The sequence below is a fragment of the Halichoerus grypus genome, chromosome 11 (genome assembly GCF_964656455.1).
Source record: "Halichoerus grypus chromosome 11, mHalGry1.hap1.1, whole genome shotgun sequence".
NCBI lineage: Eukaryota > Metazoa > Chordata > Mammalia > Carnivora > Phocidae > Halichoerus > Halichoerus grypus.
The window spans coordinates 84,137,586-84,161,244 of NC_135722.1; the positions used below are offsets into that span (position 1 = coordinate 84,137,586).

Sequence of the window (23,659 nt, forward strand, 5' to 3'; positions counted from 1 at the left end):
CTGAAAATCACCCCTAACACTCTTTAGGCTCTCCATGTGTTTTTCCCATCTCTTTCTTTTTTACAATAAGATACTAGAGCATGGAGCAGTTTGGGGACTATTCTGTATGTTGTGCAGTAAGAAGAAATTCAGACTTGCCAGTTTGGGAAAGAGAGAGAGCAGGTCTAGAGCCATGAGTAGCTCCGAGGTGGGTCATCTGAGCAGAAAGCATATTTCATCTTTTTGCAAAAGCTCCGGGGAGCCCCGCCATAGGACTGTATAGCTTTGCCGGTGGCAAACGGCGGCAGTGGTGAACGCGCACACACCGGTTTAGCTACCTCCGGGGAAAGGATGTTCAGTTCTCCGGGGCGGGGTCTGGCAACTTCTGCTTGGGCAAGGTGCGAGCATCACTTTTCCATTTGCTGCTCCCTCCACCCCCGCCCCGAACTCCCTCTTCCCCCACTCCCCTCCCCCCTCCCCCCCCCCCCCCCCGCCTCTTGCAGGGGAAGCCACCAAGAGGGGCGCGGCATCCTCTCGGCTGGCTCGGGTGTCAGGGGGAGAGTGGAGCCGGCTGCGGCGCCCGCCTCACCCCCGCTCGGCGGCGGAGTCCGTGTGGGCGCGGCGCGGCAGGGGTTAAGGTGGGCGCCCGCGCCCCGCGCCCCGCGCCCGCCCGCCGGGATGAGCGCGCAGTCCGCCCGCTCGCTCTCCGCCGGCCCCGGAGAAAGTGGCGGTCAGTGATGGAGCTGCTGCCATGACAACCGCGGCGGTCGGGGCCCGCGCGCGTCGGGGCCGCTCCCGGGAGGAAGGCGGCGCGGAGGCCGGGGGCGGCCGCTGAGCGTGGCGTCCGCGCGTCCCCGCGTCCCGTGCCGCGTCCCCGGAGGAGGCGGGGGCGCCGTCCGCCAGCTCCCCGTGCGCCCGCAGCCTGCGCCGGGCGGCGCTCCGCGGGCTGGCGACGCGGGCCGGGCTGGCCAGCAGTCGCCGCCCGGGCTGCGGTGGAGGACGCCCACGGCACCGACGGATCCTCAGGCTGCGACGGCCGCGTCCCCGCGCTGGAACTTTTTGCCGCCTTTGGGTTCCAGATTCGAGACTCGGGCTGGTCTATAAATACATCTGTACATGTGTGTGAGCTAATAAAACATTTTCTCCTCTCCTTGAAGCAGCAGCCTTTTAGGACATCTCCTTTATGTCAGAGACACTTGCCTTGCTTCTTTGGGTTATAAACTTTTGATGCCAGACCTCTGCAGAACGTGCCCAACTGAATCTTAAAGTAGCATCTTGAAGAGAGAGGCAGAGAAAGAGCAATCTGTGACCTTCATCCCTGCACCTTCCTCCTTCCTCTCCCTTCCCGGCTGCCTCCCTCCTCCCCAGGGGAGCGTCAAGAAAGCTCTTTTTGGATGCAGGAGGGGGCATCGGGTTCTGCTAGGCTGGAAAGCTGAGGCAGGATTTGAGGAAGAATCATTAGACTCCGGAGAGCCTGGACTCGTTTCTCCTCCTTCCCCCTCTCTGCTTCTGGCTTGCTCCATCCCTTTCCCGTCTCCCCACACCACAACCCGAGACCCGCTGGTGTGCGGGGCGGGGGACAAGGACCGCGCCGCTGCCGGAGTTCTGGGAAGTTGTGGCTGTCGAGGATGGGGGTCTGTGGGTACCTGTTCCTGCCCTGGAAGTGCCTCGTGGTCGTGTCTCTCAGGCTGCTGTTCCTTGTACCCACAGGAGTGCCCGTGCGCAGCGGAGATGCCACCTTCCCCAAAGCCATGGACAACGTGACGGTCCGGCAGGGGGAGAGCGCCACCCTCAGGTAGGGAGCTGTACTTCAGCGGGGGACTGAGCCCCTCGGACTTGTTAAGGGTGTGGGTAGGGGCCAGCAAGACAACAAGAGAGAGAGAGAGAAAGAGAGAGAGCAGAAGGCTGGGGTGGGGGAGTAGGGCATGCGAAGGGCCTTTCTTCAGGCCCGAGAGTTGCCCACTTGCAGACTGTGGCTGCTAACACCCATTTTCCTGGACAGGTTTGTCATTTGCTCTGGTTTTTCTGGTCAGGGATCTGATGCAGGACACGGAGGTCCATGCTTGGGACTCCATGTATCCATGAGGCCAGGACATGGCTAGATTCACTTGATGCCCTGGCATCAAGATGAGAACACGAGCGCCCTGTAATTGCAGTACTGGGGGTTAGCCTAAGATCACTGAGCGCTTTGGTGGCTCTCTCACAGGCCAGAACGTACGTGATGAGGCAAGGTAGTCTTCCCGATGGGGTGGCTTGCTCCTACCAGAGACCTACCTAAAATGTCAGGCTCTGGAATTGCCAGTGCTGGGCCATGGCCGTTTATGAGTCTGCTCAAGACGCAGCCATCCATGCCAACCACGTGTGGTGCTTCTGGGACCCCTATTATAAATTGTGAGGGCAGTTTTATCTTTGCAGGCTCGGACCTAGGAGAGGAAACATGTAGCTTTTATGCAACGACATCACTCCTGTGCGAAAAGCACAATAGAAAGCTTTTTGTTTTACCTTAATGAGTTACAGAGAATCACTTACATGCTCCAGGCAGAGGGGTGGAGATTCTTGGAATATGAACCTTTGGGGACTGGGCCCGCTGCAGCAGAGACTTTAATAAAAATGCAGCCACCACTTTCCACCAGCTCAGCAGATATCATCTTTTATCCCTTTAATGAGGCAGTTCTGGTCCTAGGAGACAGATTCAGGGACGTCCCAGCTTAACTCTGGCTCACAGTGTACACAGGCTGAATGCGTTTGCCCTGTCTATGACTTTGATGGTTATGTTGAAAATAAAACATGCTGTCCCAGATTCTGCAGCCAAGAAGCCTGGCTTCTCCAAGGAACAGTTGAGGATGGGGCTTCCTTCCTGTTCCTTTGGCTGCTCTGGTTGAACTCTCTCTGTATCTGAACAAGCTGCGCCCAGGGAAGGAAAGAAAGGCCTCTCGGGACACTGGCTATTCTTTCCCAAGCTCCAGGCTAAGGTTGGATTCTTGCCACTTTGGGAGATTCTTAGCTGCATCTTCTTTTGGAGAAGAGAACAGGTTTCAAAGATCTGTCTGCTGGTGCTCAGGGGCCCCAGTAGAAGAGAGAAAAAGGGATGCTAGGGACAGACTCCCCTCCCTGACTGCAGGAGGGAAAACCCTTCTAGCCCCATGGGCACTCCTCAGCCTATCCCAGACTAGAGTGCAATATGTCTATTTCATTGTCTCGAGAAATTTCCGGAGCCTCCTCCTGAGAATTGACTTGTGGGATGCACATTGGCCGAAGAGCTGTAGGCTCAAATATAGGAGTAGTACCCCGGCTACAACACAGGTTCACCGAGGAAATGTTGGTAAATGTTAGCAGGTGTGAGGGGCTGGTGATGCTGCCACACACCTCTCTTTATCTTCTAATCTAGTATTGGGGGCGAAGAGGCCCAGCACCGAATAAAACCTCCTTGCTGAACCTTCCAAATCTTTTGTCCCGTTCCTGACCCTGGAAGTTAAAGCAGAAACTTAAAAACTCCAGCTTTCTGCTTTCCAGGATGCAGTAAGATGATTCCACCAGCAGAGGGCCAGCTTTGCTCTGCCTTTTTTTTTATTAGGGGCTGGCCTGGTTTCATGATCTTCAATTCAAATGTTCAGCAGCTGGGCTTGGTAATGGGAATGGGAATAAAAACGGGAAAAGCTGAATAGTTGCTTTTTGTGCTTTGTGGAGGAAAAAAACCCTTAGATGCGCGAGTATAACTGTTATCTGTTACCTGATTGCATGCTTTTATTTTTTAAAAAGTGTTGATTTTGTCTCTCCTCCTCTGTATAATTTGCTCTGGAATAGAGAGATTCAGCACATTGTCCACATTTTAATCTCTTTATATTCTCGTTTTTACCTCTTGTGTTCTTCTCTCATTACTTTAGTCTTCGTTTTTATCAGGTAATTCCATTTTACATGCTTTTGCCTATAGTTCGTTCTCTTCACCCTTTTTTGCCTTTGTCATTTAATTCTTATTAATTTCTGATTTTTTTGAGGTTTTGATTTCATTCTTGTCACAGTGTTTCTTAAAACAACATCCCAATCTCCTGCAGCTTTCTGGGGGTCCCAATCTCTCTCTAGTTTTGCGTGCACCTTTGGTTTATTGGTTAACAGCTGTGTGCCCACGTCAATGAAAAACTTATTTGTCAGTGCTTCAAGGGAGAGTCCTGGCTTCCAGTCTCGGGAAATCCTTAGCCTCAACCTCAGATAAATGTATCATGTTTTATGCGTGTTGTATTTTGCTTTTAAAAGACTGTGATTCTAAGTATGGTCACACTTCAGTCTCCTTAAAGATGTTCCCTTGGGAATCCAGTGTTTGGAAATTTAGTGTTCAGAATGCATCAAATGTGCAGGATGCATTGAAAACATTGAATGCTTCCCAGGCCCACGAGCCACAGAAAGTCTTTTCAAATGTGGTTACTTTGGATCAAAATCTCTCACATATGCTTCTAAATCTTGCCTAAAGTCACAAAGGAGGCCAGAGACCTAGTAGAAAAGCAAAGGAGTGGAGGAAGCCGGGCCCTCATTTGAATTTTCCAATGAGAAATTGCATGGCTTAGAGAAGGATGATGTCTTTCCTTGGAGATATCAGTTTGGTTTTGATAGGTCTTTGATTGCATTGAGGGACGTTAGGAAGGGATGTGCGGGAGACGACACTGAAGTTTCGAACGTGGATAAAACTCATTTTATATAAGTGAGGCAATATTATCTTCCTCATAACTACTTCACAGGGCTACTTGAAAAGTAAAAATAATTATTTGAATATTGAGTAATTTTGTCTTCCTGGAAGAGAGATGTTATGGGAAATGAAGGTGGTGTTCACCATGGCTGAATTATAGCTTCTATGAATCTGATTTGAATTCATTATTACAAATGGGCCCTTTTGGCCAGAATCATTTCATTACAATTATCTGCTGTTGGGTTAAAAATGTTCTGTGCCTTTCCATTAGATTAGATATGACAAGGATCTAGAAGTCCTATGTCTGAATCAGTGCCCACGTCAGGAAAGGAGCCCAGGATGCTCACTGTGGTCAGTTGCGTCCTATTAAGCCATTTCTGTTGTGCGGATGATAGCCCAGTGTGTTTTGTTCCTGGGCCGCAATCTCCTCTAAATTTGGTTTACTTAGTGGAACCACGTCATCTGTGTACATGAACATTGTGAGGGGCTGCGGTAGGATGGAGGCATGGCTTGTTGCTTTAAGGGACTGGTCCCCTAAGTGGGAAAAGTTCCCACCGACATAACTGTTTTTATTTATTTATTTGTTTGTTTGTTTATTTTTTATATGGCAGGATAATCAGTTTTGCTGATCCAGGCTTGCTGATCTGGGATTATGCTTAATAACTGTTTTTCTAAAATGACCCTACATTTTCATTTGGAGTTCTGAGTTAATCCATTTGGAACCAAGTATTTGAGGGTTTACTACTGCCAAGGAATAATCTGAGCTGCAGGATTTTGCCCAAGCAACTGGGGCAGTGAAGCTCCCAAGGACAACATACTGTTGTTTGCCTGGGCATTTTTCTCTATTTTGCACTCACCCTCAGCAGCTTCTCTGTTTGTGAAAATTAGAAAATTCAGAACAGCCACTAGGTTATTGGAAACAGGTATGCCACTTTTGCACATTGCAGTATTTAAGCTGCCTATGCTGAATAAGGTCATGGGTAAGGGCAGAGTCTTCACTCTTGGTCTGGGGAAATGAAGACATAAAAAGAAGCAAGTATGTGTCCGTAAAGGACCCCTCACACGGCGCTGCTGACCTGGGCTGCACACTGCAGTTGCCCGGGATGCTTTAAAAAACTTCTACTGCCAGTCTCCCAGACCAATGAAATAAAATTCTCTGGAGTTAGGCACCGGGGTGGGCTTGTGAGACAAAAAAATCTCCTCTGGTATTTCTAATGTGGAACCAGAGCCAAGAACCTGCCCTCGGAACATCTGAGCAAGTGGGTCTCCAATGACCCTACCTTCCCTTGACTGACTCCTGCGTGCGTGTACCTGGCCACCCACGGGCTGCCTGTGCTCTAGAAAGGGCACTGGGTTCAGGGGCCTGAGTAACTGGATGTGATTCTTATTCTACCACTCACTAACTACATGGTTTTGAGCACTTCGGTCCAACGGTGTACACCTAGAAGCAGTATCTGCTCGGTCTGTGACATCAGCTGAGATGAAGTACATGGCCTTATTCTAACTACAAAGCAATGTATACCTGCAAGTTATCACTGGTCCTGCGTGGGCTTCCTCAATAACAACCCATAATACTCTCAGTCTTTTCCAGGTTTATGTGCTCTGCCTTTTCCCCCTTCTACACCCACCCCATACACGCCTTTAAAATGTGCTGATTTCTTCCCGCTTCCCCTCAGCATCCTGCTTTCTCCTTGAGGCCCAGAATTATTGAGTTCCAATGACACTTGTTAAGTATCTCGGTTCTAGCAGATGCACACCATGGACCTAGCATTTAGGGATGGGTCCAGTTAGGCTGGGAGCTCCTGGAGGTTAGGAGCCCTGTCTTATGTACTGAGTACAGATATCATGATGGACACAAAGGATTAAAAAATAAGAATCGGTTGAATGCTTTAATCCTTTTTAACAGGACTCAGTCTCTTATCATGTATTATTACCTCTGCAACAACGAAGTGCTGATATCTAAAAAGTTCCATTCTCTTCGGAATATGACGCTGGGACACTCAGACACAGCAGTTGGTTAGAGATCTTGGAGGCCTGAGGGACTTTTGGATTCTACTTAAATCCCTTGCCAGAAGGGACAGTTGAATCCACCAGTGGTCACAAGCTGATCTGAAACTATGCAAGAGGCACGACTATCCCTGAGGGCAAGACACTGAGCAAGGCAGTAGGACTGAGAGGAAAGTTCTTCGCAGCAGCAGAGTAATATATTTAGAAGTGAGGCTATGTCTGTGGAGATTTGCCTCGCGTAGACACAGGGAGATACACGGAGCAAGGAGGCAGGAGGGGGTAGACGGGCTGCTCAGTGGCTGCACTTGGGAAGTTGGTATGTCAGCTCCTGGATGAGGCTGCAGGATCCAGCAGGCTGAGGGAGCAGGGCTGCCTGGATGCTAGCCCTCTCTGACGTCATTGATTAGTTAGAATATGTCTGCCTCCCCCAACACATACTCCAGGAAGCACAAGTCAGGGCAGGGGCAGGAGATTTTAAAGGATTCATGACATATGCTCTGTGCGTTTCTGAATTGCTCTGGAAAACTCAGCACCTCTTGTCATAAACCTTTATGTTCTTTTTTTTTTTTTTTTTTGGCCTTTAAGTAAATTTGGCCCTTGGGTTCAGTGTAGCCCTGTTGTTCTTTCCTCCCAGCTTCTGAAAAGGGGCGGTGCCCTTGACCTGCGTACCGTGCTTACTCTGTGGCTGGTTCTGAGGGCTCCGGGGAGGACAGCAGTACTGGCCCATGTGCGTTACAGATCTGAGGGGGTCCGGCAGTGAGATGCAGCAAGAGGAGGAGCCAAACAGGTCTTAGCTGACCTTCCCAAGGGAGAACTTTGAAAATTACTCATTAGCAGGAAGCAGTCTTCACAGTCATGAGATAAGAGGGAATTATGGACCAAGACATCTTTAGGGCTGGCAGAAATTTGCATTGTCTATTAACTTAGGAACCAAGAGTTAACCTTGCCTGAGTTTTTTTTTTTTTTTAATCCAGACAAGACAGCACCAGATCGTTTCAGATTCGTTTGTTTGTTTATTATTTTCCCTGCAGGAAGATGCTTTTGCTGTTTCTGGGTCTAGTTGAATTGGAGAGAAAGCTGGCATGGGGTGGGCACTGGGGGAGAGGCCGCATTATCAGCCCTTTCCACCTCCCAGTAAACGACACCTTCCTGCAGTTTCTTGGAACCCTGGTGTATCTTTTTTAAGATGTGAAAATTGAAGTTGTAATGTCTCTGCAGCTCAGCAGTTACCCTGCCTCGATCTGTGTGTCATTTCCTTGGTAGAGAAGGTTAAAGATGGGACATGTTTGAGCCTCATGTCACTCTTCCTACAGGATCACACCATAGACCCTTTTGTAAAATTGGCAAGGCGGGGGAGCTTTTAAAACAAACACGCTCTATTATCCATGATTAAGTGTGTGTCAGAGGCCAGGCCAATTAGTGTGTCATGTGATTTTCAGAATATTATTATCCCTAAATATTAACAGCCTCAGAGATTGAGGTTTAGAAGAGTTAAGTCACTTACCTTTGGTTATGTGGTTATCAGGTGTCTGGATTTGGTCCAGGAAGACTGTTTTCTTCTTCTCAGTTTTATAAGACCCTCCCCGCCCCGAACCCCCCTCCCCAGACCTGGCATAGAGAACACAGAAAGCTTTCATGTGCTGCCAGCAGAAAAAACAAAAGCACCCTTTCCGTGCCCCAGACCTACACCTGACGAAAGGTCAGGAAAATCTGCGTTGCAATCAAGGGCTGTAGCTGAGCTGATCTCCCTTAGCGGTCCTCTTTGCTTTCTGCTGCTTACCTGCCCTCACCTGCATTCGAGTAAAGGTTGCTCTGTCATCTGGGGCTGGACATGATGCATGCTGCGAACAGTGCACAATGTGACAGCCACCAGGAGGGTCCAGGGTACTGTCAAGCCCATCACTGGTGCTCTTCACTTTGAACCTGTCCTACGTGCTGTACCCCCCTGCTACGTGACCTCCCGCAGTATGCCAGGATCTCCACGGACCCTGCAAACTAAGACCAGGTGGGCAGGGGATTCTTGACAAGAGCCCACCGATGCCAGAGTGCTTCCTTGAGAACTGTGAGGAAATGAGTGATCTGGATGGAAGTATAGAATGAAGGGAAGTTACTTTTTTAAATCCTAAAATATATGTCCTTCTATAATCCCCGTCCCTGTCCTTATATTTGTATTTTAGTTTAAACCATTCGGCTGTGAAAAAAGAGAACCACAAGCTTTGTACTCACCTTGCCTCTGATTCATACCCTAGAGGAAATCATGTGACCCCTTTTGGCCTGTTCCCTGGAGACCGCACATTTTGCTTAAATCAAAGAGATGCTGAAGGACCTGACCTGGCTTCCCATAAAAGTGCTGATCAATAAAATGTTTAAAAATTAGTTTTGAATATTAAACATTTTCAGTGGTTCTGAAAATTTATGGCATCTCAATTAACCAACTTTCCACTGCATAATAGGAACAAAGAATATTCTAAGTGGTTGTTAAGTTTTCCGGCTAGCCCACAGAAGATAATTTAACTCATAATTATCCAAAATGCGACACACTGGCAATAAAGAATAATAGGGAGCCACGTTGTTGTAGAAGAAGTGATTACACAAAAGCGAGAGAAAAATGAATATAATTTTCTATTTATCTCGAATGCCAATGCTGAAGAAAAGTAGGCATAGCAAGAGGAAGATAATATGGAAACATTTTTTCAAAGAATGTTCAAAAGTTTTGGAGTTTGTCTTGTTTCTCTTGTGCCAAATTCAATTTTAAGATGTATAGCTTTCATTTTATTGGATTCAAGTACATGTATACTATTGCCACTTCTCTGATGATTGGATTTTTTTTTCATAAATATAGATGAAGAAAGGAATATAGATAAAGGAAATGAAAGACAAAAATGGAGAGAAGAGAACACAAGAGAGATTTTCCCAAGGTGTCAGCTAAGAGTTGAAGGAAGACACAGAGCTAAAGAGGAGGGGGAAGTGTGTATGTATGAAGAAAAAAATCGCCTGAAGTGGGATTACCTGGTAGTCAAAAGTCGAGCAAAGAAGGAAGAAAGTCATAGACAAGAATTACCATGTCCCACAATATCTGGTGTGTGAATGTCTCCCTCCCTTCATCCAGGTCATAGGACCAGACACACAGCGGTCCAGCGCCCATGCTAAGTCAAGGTACAGAGCCACATAGTGCTCAGATTCTCACTGGCTGCTAGGATTCAGCTCTTTTAGAACCTTGCTTCCCACCTGTCCCCCAGCTATCAGTCCCCTTCTTGTCATTGACTTTTTAGTCCATGTCTTATTACTCTGTGTGGGACCTACCCTAGGCTGGGGGTGATTGAGAGTCCCGGCTTGCCTTGCTAGGACCTCTTCTCCAACAGACCAGGTCCACACTTGACTCCACTCCTGGAAGCCTAGGGATTCATGAACTTTCCAAATGCTGGCCCTTTGCCTGCCACCCAAATGTCCGTTTTGGAGATCACCTCAGTGCAGGGAGCGTGTGAGGTCTAGGCCAAGTCACACTTGCTTCTGTGCAATTAAACCATTTATTCTCAGTAGATTGCTGTGTCAGATGTTTGTCTACTTTGACTGGGATGGGTTGTGATTGATGCCATCACAACATAGGGTCTCTTGGTCACTGTTTGGGACTTCCCATGGTGGCTAAAAGGCAGAGCCAGCATCTGTGACACAGAGAATTCAGTCAGTCAGGTGTTTTATAGGAGTGGCTGTGCTCACATTGAGATACCTTCTATAAGACGCTGTGTAAGAAAGAGAAAGGAATAATGGTATTCACCTTTGTACTTTGCTGTGCTTTCTAGGCCATCTCTGAAAATATTCCTCTTCCCATGGTTGTTTTTATTGCTTCTTACATGTCTTTTGTTAAATATATTAATATCCACTCTTGGTCTTTGTATCCCCAGTGTCCAATACAATACCTAACATGTAGTAGTTGCTCCACGTTTGTTGAAAAGATGAATATTGCCCTTTATTTCTATCCCTTGGTCTCTCTTTCTACCCTTACACACACAGGCACGTGTGCGTGTGCGCACACACACACACTTGCACACGCTTCTACCTTTTCTAATGAAGATGTTTTCACCCATTTTGAGGTAATTGGGAAGTCACTGAAATTACAACCAGAGATTCTGACATTTGAATCCTAGTTGAGATAATGATCTCCCCCTAGATATTTGGTATTTAACTTGTCCTGTCTCCTCCTGCTTGTTATAATTGCTGTATTCACGAATTTCACAATATTCTTAAAGCCACTGGCAGGAAATTCTGATCAGTTGCAAGGGAGGTGAGACTCCCTCCTCCCTTTTTATCAAGGTTACAAAAGAAATGGTGTCACATTCTGGAAATATATCTGCAAACTTTAGGGGATAGAAATGACAATGTGAGTAATCTTCGAAAATTGCAGGAAGCATTTTTGAATGAAGGAATTTATGAACCCATTTCCTTGGCCATTTGAAGTGTAGTTGTTTCTTTTTTGTTGTTGTTGTTATGTTAATCACCATACATTACATCATTAGTTTTTGATGTAGTGTTCCATGATTCATTGTTTGCGTATAACACCCAGTGCTCCATGCAGAACGTGCCCTCCTTAATACCCATCACCAGGCTAACCCATCCCCCCACCCCCTTCCCCTCTAGAACCCTCAGTTTGTTTCTCAGAGTCCATAGTCTCTCATGGTTCATCTCCCCCTCTGATTTCCCCCCTACATTCTTCCCCTCCTGCTATCTTCTTCTTCTTCTTCTTTTTTAACATATAATGTATTATTTGTTTCAGAGGTACAGGTCTGTGATTCAACAGTCTTACACAATTCACAGTGCTCACCATAGCACATACCCTCCCCAATGTCTATCACCCAGCCACCCCATCCCTCCCACCCCCCACCACTCCAGCAAACCTCAATTTGTTTCCTGAGATTAAGAATTCCTCATTATCAGTGAGGTCATATGATACATGTCTTTCTCTGTTTGACTTATTTCGCTCAGCATAATACCCTCCAGTTCTATCCACGTCGTTGCAAATGGCAAGATTTCATTCCTTTTGATGGCTGCATAATATTCCATTGTATATATATACCACATCTTCTTTATCCATTCATCTGTCGATGGACATCTTGGCTCTTTCCACAGTTTGGCTATTGTGGACATTGCTGCTATAAACATCGGGGTGCACATACCCCTTCAGGTCCCTACATTTGTATCTTTGGGGTAAATATCCAGTAGTGCAATTGGTGGATCGTATGGTAGCTCTATTTTCAACTTTTTGAGGAAACTCCATACTGTTTTCTAGAGTGGCTGTGAAGTGCAGTTGTTTCTGTGATAAGGTCTCCCTGTAACATCCATGAATATGTCTCAGCAGCCCATATCCTGCCATACCTGTGCAGCAGGACCAATGTACAGCATGTTCTTGATTATATACTCCATTTACAATTGGCTAGTCAGTGGATGCTTAGTGAAATATAAGGTAAAGCATAACCCCTATCAAGAGGTTAAGAAACACAGACTTTAAAGTCAAAAAAGCTCATTTCTAATCCCAGCTCTGATACTGTTGGCTCTCTATGGTTGGACAAATGACTAAGACTCAATTTCATGACTAAAAAAAGGGGATTCTGTAGCCACTACATTGGGTTGTTGGAGAGGAATACATGGCATCAAGTTAGTAAGAACTTAAAGTCTGACATGTAATAAGTTCTCAATAAACAGTAGCATTACATTAAAAAAAAAAAGTTACTGAATTAACAATTTAAGAAAGAAGCTTTTATGAATCACTATATGCCAAGCACTACACTAGGCAGTGTGAATATTATAAAGTTGAATTAATCCTAGACTCTCCTCTTTAAACACTTACATCCCAGTGAATGTGTTAGAGGATAAAGGGCCCACTGACCAGGAAGTAAAAGACAAGGAGAAGAAGGGAGAAGAGAAAGAGAATTTACTTAAACTTAACCATATAAAGTGTCCACTTAAACAAACTTGGACATTCGTATTCACCCACGTAACCACCACTCCAAATGGTACAGAACATTTTTATTACCCTCAATGGCGTCTTTTTTTATTATTATTATTATGGTAACATATACATAACATGAAGTTTACCTTTTTTGACTTTTTTTTGACAGAGAGAGACAGAGTGCATGTGTGTGCGAGAGCGGGATGGTGGGGATAGGGGCAGAGAGAGAAGGAGAAAGAGAATCTTAAGCAGACTCCATACCCAGCACGGAGCCCAATGGGGGGCTCGATCTCATGACCCTGAGATCATGACCTGAGCCAAAATCAATATTCAGTCACTTGACTGACTGAGCCACCTAGGTGCCCATTAACTATTTTTAAGTATACAGTTCTGTGACACCTAATACGTTTGCATTGTGTGCAACAATCACCACCATCCATCTCCAGAACTTTTATCACCTTTCCGAACTGAAGCTCTGTACCCATTAAACATGAACTCTCCATCCCCCACTTCCCGCAGCATCTGGAAACCACCATTCCATTTTCTGTCTCTATGAATTTGACTACTCTGGGTACCTCATGTAAGTGGTATCATGCAGTATTTGTCATTTTGTGGCCTGTTTCACTTAGCATAATGTCTTAAACATTCATCAGTGTTGTAGCACGTGTCAGGATTTCTTCTTAAGGCTGAATAATACTCTATTGCATGTGTATATCACATTTTGTTTATCCATTTATTTGTTGATGGACACTTGGGTTGCTTCCTCCTCTTGGCTATTGTGAATAATTCTGCTATGAACATGGGTGTATAAATATCTATTCAAGTCCTTGTTTTCAATTCTTTTAGTATATACCCAGAAGTAGAATTGTATGTACCCAGAAGTGGATGATATGGTAATTCTGCTCAATTTTTGAGGAACCACTGCACCATTTTCCATAGTGGCTACGCCATTTTACATTCTTTCCAGCAGTGCATAAAGGTTCCAATTTATTTACATCCTAGCCAACATTTATTTGCTATTTTTTTGAAAACATCCATTTTAACGGATAAATGAAGTGTTATTTATTGTGGCTTTGATTTGCATTTTCCTATGGATTAATGATGTTGATGTGCTTATTGGCTATTTACGTATCTTCTTTGAAGAGATGTCTATTCAAGTTGATTGCCCATTTTTAACCAGGTTGTTCATCTGTTTGTTGCTGTGTTGTAGGAATTCTTTATACATTCTGGATATTAATTCTTTATTATATATGCGATTTTCAAATGTTCTCCCATCTGTAGATTGCCTTTTTACTTTATTGATAATGTCTTGTGACGCACAAATGTTTTTAATTTTGAGGTAGTGCATTCTCTTTTTCCTTTGTTGCTTATACTTTCGGTGTCAGAACCAAGAAATCACTGCCAAATACAATATCATGAAGCTTTTCCTGTATGTTTTCTTTTAGGAGTTTCATAGTTTTTGCTCTTACATTTAAGTCTTTAGTCCATTTTGAGTTAATTTTTGTATATGGTGTAAGCTAAGGTCCAAATTAATTTTTTTTTTTTTTGCATGTGGATATGCTATTTTCTCACCATCATTTCTTGAAAAGACTATTTTTCCCCATTGAGTGGTCTTCACATTCTTGTTGAAAATCATTTGAACATTATGCAAGGCTTTATTTCTGGGCTTTCTATTCTATTTCATTATGCCAGTACCACACTGTTTTGATTACTGTAGCTTTGTAGTAAGTTTTGAAATCAGAAAATGTGAGACCTCAACTTTGTTCTTTTTCAAAATTCTTGTAGCTATTTGGGATCCCCTGAGATTCCATATGTATTATAGGATGGATTTTTCTATTTCTGCAGAACAAAACAAAACAAAACAAAACAACACCACACTGGAGTATTAATAGGGATTGCATTGAATTTGTAGATAGCTTAAAGTAGTAATGACGTCTTAAAATATCATACTTATTTTTATGTTTATGGCTCTCTAATCAATAAACACAGGATATCTTTCCGTCAATTTTTGTGTTGTTTAATTTCAGAAACATTTTGAAGTTTTTGGTGTACATGTCTTCCACCTCCTTGGTGAATTTTTTCCTAAGTATTTTATTTTTTTATATTATTATAATTGGAATTATTATTTAATTTTAATTTTGTATTGTTCTTTGTTAGTGCATAGAAACACAACTAATTTTTATGTGTTGATGTTGTATCCTGTAATTTTATGGAATTCATTTATTAGTTCTAACAAGTTTTGTGGAATCTTTGGGATTTCCTATGTATAAGATTGTGTCATCTACAAAGATAATTTTACTTCGTCCTTTCCAATTTGGAGGACTTTTAGATATTTTTCTTGCCTACATTTTTCTTGGCTAGAACTTCTAGTACTGTGTTGTAAGAAGTGATGAAAGCAGGTATCCTCGCCTTGTTTCTGATATTAGAGGAAAAGATGCAGTTTTTTATTATTTAGTATGATGTTAGCTGTGGGCATTTCATTTATGGGCTTTATTATGTTTATGTAGTTTCCTCTGTTCTTCGTTTGTTGAGTTTTTACCATGAAAGAGTGTTGAATTTTGTCGGATACTTTTTCTGCATCAATGAGATGATCTTTCCCCTTTATTCTGCTAATATGGTGTATTATATTGATTTTATATCTTGAACAATTCTTGCATTCCAGGAACAAATTCCACTTGGTCATGGTATACACTCTTTCAGTATACTGTGGAATTCAGTTTCCTAGTATATTGTTGGGCATTTTTGCATCAATGCCCATAAGAAATATGGTCTGTAGCTTTCTTTTTTGTTTGATTTTGGTATTAGGACAATCCTGGCCTCATAGAATGAGTTTGGAAGTGTTACCTCCTCTTCAGTTTTTGGAAAAGTTTGAGGATGACTATTGTTAATTCTTTAAATGCTTGGTAGAATTCACCAGTGAATCCATCTGGTATTGGGCTTTTCTTTTCTGGGAGATTTTTGATTACTGATTCAATCTCCTCATAGTTATCTATCTGTTCGGAATTTCTGTTTCTTCAGGATTCCATTATAGTAGGTTGTGTGTTTCTAAGAATGTTCATTTCATTTAGATTATCTAATATGTTGTTATAGTGTTATTTATAGTACTCTCTTATAATTCTTTTATATCTGTAAAATTGGTTTACTATTCCTTATTTCATTTTTTATTTTGATTATTTGAGTATTTTTTTCTTAGTCTAGATAAATGTTTGTTAATTTTGTTAATCTTTTTCCTTTTTAAAGATTTTATTTATTTGAGTGAGAGAGAGAACATGCAAGTGAGGGGGAGGGGAGAGGGAAAGGGAGAGAGAGAATCTCAAGCAGATTCTGCGCTGAGTATGGAGCCCGATGCAGGACTTGATCCCACAACCCTGAGATCATGACCTGAGACAAAATAAAGAGTCACATGCTTAACTGACTGAGCCAGCCAGATGCCCTAATTTTGTTAATCTTTTAAAAAATTAACTTTTTAAAATAATCTCTATGCCCGACATAAAGCTTGAACTCACAATCCCAAGATCAGATGACTGAGCCAGCCAGGCAGCCTTCTCAAACAACTAAGTTTTGGTTTTGTTGATTCTACCTGTTGTTTTTCTATTCTCTGTTTCACTGATCTCTGGTCCAATATCCATCATTTCCTTTGTTCTGTTAATTTTGAGTTTAGTTTGGACAGAGGTCCAGGCCATTTCTTCTCCCAAACTGCACTGCACTGTTAATGGGTGGAACAAGGGCAACTAAAAACACCAAAAAATTTCTTATCAAAATAATGCATTTTTTAAATTGGTCATTGCTTGGTTGCTGTAGATCTTTGATTGATTTTCAGAGCCCCTATACAGTCATTATATTCAGTTTATAGTTGTTTATTCAATGTTTCTGTGGGAAAGAAGGGGCTTGAGGCTTTCTAGTCTGCCATCTTACTGACATCTCCTTTCACATGCCCTTTTGAAGTCAATCCTCCAGCTCTGGGCAGACATCTATTTCCAGACACCATGCATTAATTTTGTCTGTTATAGAATTTCTTATAAATTAGATGATACTACATTATACAGTACTCTTTTATATCTGATTTCTTTTTTTTTCAGTATAATGTGTCTGATAGTCATACATGTTATTGCTTATAGTTCATTCCTCTTTGATTGTTTGATAGTATTCCACTGTATGGATATATCACAATTTTTTTCCCTCTTTACTTGTTGATGTGGTTTCTGGTTCTTATGAATTAAGATACAATGAATATTTGAATGTAAGTCTTTATGAGGAAATACATTTTTATTTTTCTTAGGAAAAACCTATGGGTAGAATTGTTGAGTCATATGATCAGTGTAGGTTTAATCTCTAAGGAAATAGCCAGATCATTTTCCAAAGTTATTATACCAATTTATATTCCCACCAGTAATGTGGGGGAGGCTGCTCCACAGTCTCAACATTTGGCATTGTAGGTTTTTTTTTTTTTTTTTTTAAAGATTTTATTTATTTATTTGACAGAGAGAGACACAGCGAGAGAGGGAACACAAGCAGGGGGAGTGGGAGAGGGAGAAGCAGGCATCCCGCGGAGCAGGGAGCCCGATGTGGGGCTCGATCCCAGGACCCTGGGATCATGACCTGAGCCGAAGGCAGACGCTTAACGACTGAGCCACCCAGGCGCCCCGACATTGTAGGTTTTTAAAATTTTTATTTTTAGCCATTTTAGTGTGTGTATGGAATAGTGTACCATTGTAAAATTTTAATTTGCATTTTCAGAGGGATTAATGACATTCAGTATCTTTCTGAGTGTTTTCATATTGGTAATTCATATATCTTCTCCTAGGCCAAGGATGATTGATGTGTTTGTCCATTTGTTCATTTAACAAATATTTATTGAACACTCTATGCCATGTACTATTTTCTGGGGTGGGGTTACAATGATGAACAAAAGAGACTAAGCCTCTCCCAATAAAGAGCTTATATTCTAGGGAAGCTAGATACATGATAAACACATTAAAATAGAATATAATGTTAATAGTAAAGTATGTGTTGAAGTATAATAAAGTAAAGTAAATTAATTGAAACAGGTAGCTCTATTTCATGTCAGGAGCTACTTGTTTGATGTAACATTTGAGCAGAAAACTGATCAAGGTGCAGCAGTGAGCTAGGCCAGCATCTGGGGGGTAGGGTTCCAGAGAAAAGGAATAGCAAAGGCAGCAAAAGCATGTGCTCAACATGTTCTAAGAATAGTAAGGAGGGGCTGGAGCAGAGTAAGCAAGAACTGAGTAGAACAATAGAGAGTCATTGGCTGAGACTTCAAGTTTCTGGTAGGACACAGGAGTTTGGAAACCATGACTTCCATTCTCACAAGAAGAAAAAAGCTAAACAAACTGAAAATCAATAGCTCTTCACTTAGATCCATCAGATAATTGAGGCCACAGAATAAACAACCACCCTGAAAACTAGAGACAGGTAAATATAGAGAATCATAGCTTATTCTGAACTGAATGTACTGCTTTAGTCAGATTCTCCTAGGAATACATAAAAGGTAATTGACTAAATGCAGGAGATTGAGTGTGGACTACCTTGTGGAAATTCCAGGTGGCTTAGCCTTGTGGGAGGGCCCTCACACTTCTGTGAATTTTTCTTCCAGGGACCCTAGCGGTTCTGAGGGTGAAAATGGAAGAAATGGCAGGAGGAGGTAACCATTTTGAAGTATATGCAGAACCTTCTCTTCTCTTTAACAGAAGCCTGCCCTCAAGGAAACTATTTTACCAGAGCCTAACTACATGGGGATTTGCTATAGCCTAAACTCCTGGGGGCAGGGGAATACCCAACCCCAGGCTCCTCTAGCTAAAGGGCAAAGAACAGTTTGAAAAGAAGCTGTAAGCATCAGAACCAGACTCAGATATGGCAGGGATGTTGGAATTATCAGACCAGAAATTTAAAATAACTATGATTAATATGGTAAGGACTCTATTGGAAAAAAAATGGAAAACATGCAAGAGCAGATGGGTAATGTAAGCTAAGAAATGGAAATTCTGAAAGAGAATAAAAAAGAAATGCTATAATAACTGTTACAGAAATGAAGAATGCCTTTGAAGGGCTCATTAGTAGATGGAACATGGCTGAGGGAAGAATCAGTAAGCTTGAAGATAATGTCATTAGAAACTTTCTAAGCTGAAAAGGCAAAGAGAAAAAAGACTGGGGGGAAAACCCACACAGAACAGAATATTCAAGAACTGTGGGAAAAATTACAAAAGTTGTCATATACATGTAATGGGAATATCAGAAGGAAAAGAGAGAAGCAGAAGAAATATTTGAAACAATAATGACTGAGAATTTTTGAAGATTAATGTCAGGCGTCAAATGACAGATCCAGGAACCTTAGAAGACACTAGGAAGGATAAATACAAAAAACCCACAAAAACAAAAACAAAACCACACCTAGACATATTATATTCAAACTGAGGAAATCCAAAGGCAAACAACAGATTCTTGAAAGAAGCCAGGCGGGACTGGGGGGCGGGTGGCAGGGAGAAACATTACTTAGATTAGAGCAAGGATAAGAGTTACATCAGACTTTTCTTCAGAAACCATGCAAGCAAGAAGAGAGCGGAATGAACTATTAACTCCATCCACCAGTATTTATAGGTATAGCTCACTCTTTGGCAATCAAATTACTTGTTCATTATCTCTCTCTTTCTCTTTCTCTTTCTCTCTCTCTCCCTCTCCCTCCCCCTCCCCGCCCCCACACACACTTCTTTTTTCTTCAATTGGATGTTAGTACCTTGAGGACAGGAATAGGATTTCAATTTAGTTGTCTCAAATAGCTCCTACAATATTCTGCAAATAGAGCATGTTAATAATGTCTGCTTGACAAGAGGCAGGTAGATAGCATCTATCTCTCTTTGTATAAGTAGGAGTAATCAGACATTTATACTTCTGTGACCATACAAAATGGCAAAGTAATAAACATAAGCAACTTTTATTTATGTAATGATTTGCAGTCTGCCCTTTCTCTTCCTGAAAAGTTCTTTTCCAACCTCTTTCAACATATGTCAGGTCTTACTCATCTTTTAGACCCCTAAATGTTATTTCTTATGTCAGTCTTTCCTGATTTTCCTCAGTACCCTTTATCTCAATGGTTTCCAGGTTTTCCAAGCCTGGCTAGGCATCATAGTGACCCGAGAAGTTTTTTAGAATACGTTATTCCTGTGCCCAGCTGTAGACCTACAGAATTAAAAATGCTGAGACATGTATTAAAGAATCTGAACCTCATGCAACTAAAGCTAGTTCTGTGTACTGTTGTTTGGAAGTATGGTGTCTGACCTTAGTGTCCCCTGCAGAGCATGCAGGGGGAGTAAACTGCTGTCTTCTTACTCTCCCATCACATCTGTACCTGTAATTGTAACATAATATCTCAAGTTCTCCAATAATATTCATCTGTGTCTCCCATTTGCAAGACTTATGTTCCTGGAAGGCAGGGGAAATTTCTCATTCACCTCTGTATCTATGGTTCTGAGTACAGCACAGTTTTTTACCTTAGTCTTATTGGCAAAACATATAAAAACCCACTCCAACTATTTAAACAAAGAAGTAAGTTGCATTGTAAGGACCATGGAACCCAAGAGAGACGAAGAACATTGGCTTCTGAAGACATTGGCTTCTGTCACCTGCCTCTTTCCATGTGGTCACTTGGTCTCATAGTCTTGCTTTTCCTACACATCTGTTTTCTTTATCCCTTTATCTATCCGTTTTCTCTGTTTCCACAGGGTGTAAGATGGTCATCCTACATCTTCTCAGTTCATAGGTTCTCATTTTAAGCTAGTCTCCACTGACTGTCTAGAATCTCTTTTTCCCAATGTCAGATTTCCAGGAGATAAAATCAACTGTCTCAGCTTGGGTTGAGTATGTACTCCTAGTCCAATCATGCCATGGCCAGAGGGAGGAAAAATCATATAGATTGGATACTGTTAGCTCCAAATAATAAAACATAACTGTAAAAATGATGTAAACAATGCCAATATTTACAATCTCATTTAATGAGGATGCCAGAGGGAGGCAGTTCCATGGTTGAACGCTGAGGTCATTGCCTTTTATGGCCACAATATGGCTGCAGCAGCTCCAGGCATCACATTCTTATCCAAAAGAGTCTATAAATAGTCATTAAGGGCTTAGGGGTGTTTCTTTTCAACACATTTTCCAGAAGCTATCTCTCAGCAGATTTCCCTTTGATGTCCTTTGCAGGACTGTGTTATATGTCTAGGCTCTAGCTAGAAGAGTGGGCTTGGGAAGTAGGCATTTTGGGTTTTCAGCCCCTACCTTGGGAGGCAGGCCCCAGCAGCAAGTTTGTGGGCAGTTGCTGTTGGGTTGGCAAATAGTAATGTACTCAGGCCCTGTGGTATACACGTAGCTTACTGATCTGGATGGGGGAACGAGAGGGGAGGGAGTGATAGAATTCTCTGAGAATGGTAGGTTGTGGCCTGGGCAGGCCCCTGCTAGGTGCTTTGTACAGAATTTAATACATGTGGGTTGAAGGGACAAACCAAAAAAAAAAAAAAAAAAGCATGTCTCATTTGCTCCCTTTGGTAGTCCAACCTGATATAAAAGAAAACACCGAAGGTAGCTCACTTTATATGGTCACCCATGACGTCCGAATCAATACACGTTTCAAAAAACAAAAGGCAAAAGGAACATGAGAAACAGGAGGATTTGCGGCCGATGAAAGGAAGTTGTAAACACCCCCCCCACACACACACACACAGGATAATCAGGAGGGGAAACAGCCATGGTAGAAGGAGGTGGGGGGGGGGGAGGGAAAGGGATGGAGAGAGACAACCAAGTCGGGGAACAGGAAACCTCAGGGAAAACAGTGCACATTGGGAAGCTTCTGGAACCGAAGGGGTCATAGTAGTGCACTTCTTAAATCACACCGGGCAAACCAGGAGAGGAGCTGGAGGACAGGAGGGAAAAGGTGCGGGGAGGAGATAGCTGAGATTAATGAGGACAGGGAGTGCCAGCCTCCTGCTGGCCAGGGCCGGCAACATGACGGTACAGGCCGGCTCCCCTCTCTTTTGAGGTCAGTTATTTATTTATTTTGTAACGGAACCTAACAAATTCTAAAACCAGATAAATCCAATTACCCGTGTTTTGCCTTCAGGGAGTGGGAAAGATTAATGGTGGTATTTTGGCAGGAGCATAAAAAGAAATAGGTGGTAATAACAAGGAGGCTCATAAAAGGAGCTCGTATCCCAGGAAGGCCCAGAAAGCTGGCTGTAGCTCTCTGGCTGGGGCCCTGACTGCTTGTCTGTACTCGGGACACTGTGTGCGCCCTCCGCTTCTGCAGGTACTGGGAGAGGGCCCAGGGAAACCATCGCCCTCCTTCTCCACCAGTGCCAGGATCCAAGAGAGCTGAGCAAGGGCATAGCATCCTTTCTTAGGTTATGCTCTTTCTTGTGCCCTTTTTCTAGATCTCCTGCAAATAACAACTTTGGTTGCTTATGTTATAGAATTAATGAACTATTTCCCCAGAAGTCATCGCCGTCGGTGTTCTTCTGACTCCTGGGGGTGTGGTTTGAAAATTGTTATTCTCTTCAGTTTACGGATAAGGAGCCTGGGTGATAAGGGTCTACTTCTAGAACCTACTTCTCCTGATACAGTTTTTGGTCTTGTGCTCTTTCTTAAGCTGCTATTAGGGTAACCATTTTTGGAAACATTGACTTAGAAACCATAATGCCTCTGGTGCAGCTTGCTACAGACCTCCCTGGAGCCTGGCTGCCATTGACGAACTGGTTCAGTGAAACCTGCATAAGGGGAGGGGGTGGCCATTGGAATGTTCTAGGCTCATTTTGCATTTGCAGTTTTGTCTGAAGTTGCATTACATAAGACTGCCAGTGTTGTCCCAGAATAGCTTTTGGCTTATGAAATGTTTCTTCCAAAATGCCTTGCTTGATATTCACACATTTGGCTTTAAAAAAAAAAAGTAATTATTTTTATTGAGATATAATTCATATATCATAAAATTCACCCTCTAAAAGCATACAATTCAGTAGTTTTTAGTATATTCCCAAGATTGTGCAACCATTACCACTTTCGAATTCCAGAACGTTTTTGTCCCACCAGAAAGAGACCTCAGACCCAGTGCCAGTCACTCCTGCTACCCCCTTCTGGCTAGTACCCCACCCCGCCTTGGGCAGCCACCAGTCGCCTTGCTGTCTCAATGAATTTGCCCATTCTGGACATTTCCCATATGTGGATTCATACAATACACATGCTCTGCTTTTCACTTCTCCTTTATCCATTCTTTCATTCATTCCCTCTCTCATTCATTCCACAAATATGTTTTGAACTCCTATGTAGTCCAAGCATTTCGTTAGGCACTATGGGTGCACATGAACAAGGGTGGTCTTTAGTTTTCAAAAGCTTATGCGTTTGAGGTGAACATAAGCAGTTCAGCATGATATGGTAAGATATCATGTCCCCTGAAAAGGTCCACATGCATGGTTCTTCCAATTCTGTCCCAGCAGTGGCTTTGCCTGGAACCAGCCCTTCCACTGGAGAGAGAGGTACCTTGAGGAGGCCTATTTCCCTGGGACTCAACACTGTTTTCTACATTCTAGCCCAGCTCTGACATTGCTGCCTGAGAAACAGGCTCTTCTTAGCACCCTAGTTCTTACTTCTTAGACTTCTGGTGCCCACACTGTACCCACTATCAGGATCACCTGGAGAGTCAGTTAAAACAGATTTCTGGGCCTCAACCCCAAGTTCCTGATTTAGTACATCTAGGGAAAGGTCTGAGAATTGGCATTTCTTACATATTTTCTGGTGATGTTGATGTTATCTGTCCAAGGGCCACATTTTGAGAACCACTACCTTAGAATATGCCCATTTACCTGTTGGTCCCTGTCCTGGTAGCCTGCTAAGTAAATTAATCTCTCCAGAGCTGAGGCTTTTCTTTTCCCCTTATGTTCTCTTATCACAAACCCTAGCCTTGCAATTAAGTGTTGGCTCAAATCTTAAGTCCCAAATTACTACCTACTTGCTTACATTCCCAAACACTGTCTATTTCTGGGTTTGATGGTCTTAAG

General features: G+C 43.1%; 1 protein-coding gene across 6 annotated transcripts in view; it reads left to right on the top strand.

The window, feature by feature from the left end:
• OPCML (opioid binding protein/cell adhesion molecule like) overlaps positions 1–23,659 on the top strand; it is a 1,067,476-nt gene that overhangs the window by 575,510 nt on the left and 468,307 nt on the right. The window contains exons 1-2 of one of the 6 annotated variants that reach the window (XM_078058753.1): positions 742–1,097; positions 1,690–1,774. The exons of 2 other annotated variants lie outside the window; for them this stretch is intronic. In XM_078058753.1, coding sequence (XP_077914879.1) covers positions 1,731–1,774 — 44 coding nt within the window. In that variant the 5' untranslated portion in view covers positions 742–1,097; positions 1,690–1,730. Of the gene's footprint in view, positions 1–717; positions 1,775–23,659 lie in introns of those variants that run through there. 3 more of the 6 variants (XM_078058752.1, XM_036091834.2, XM_036091833.2) reach the window with 3 other exon arrangements.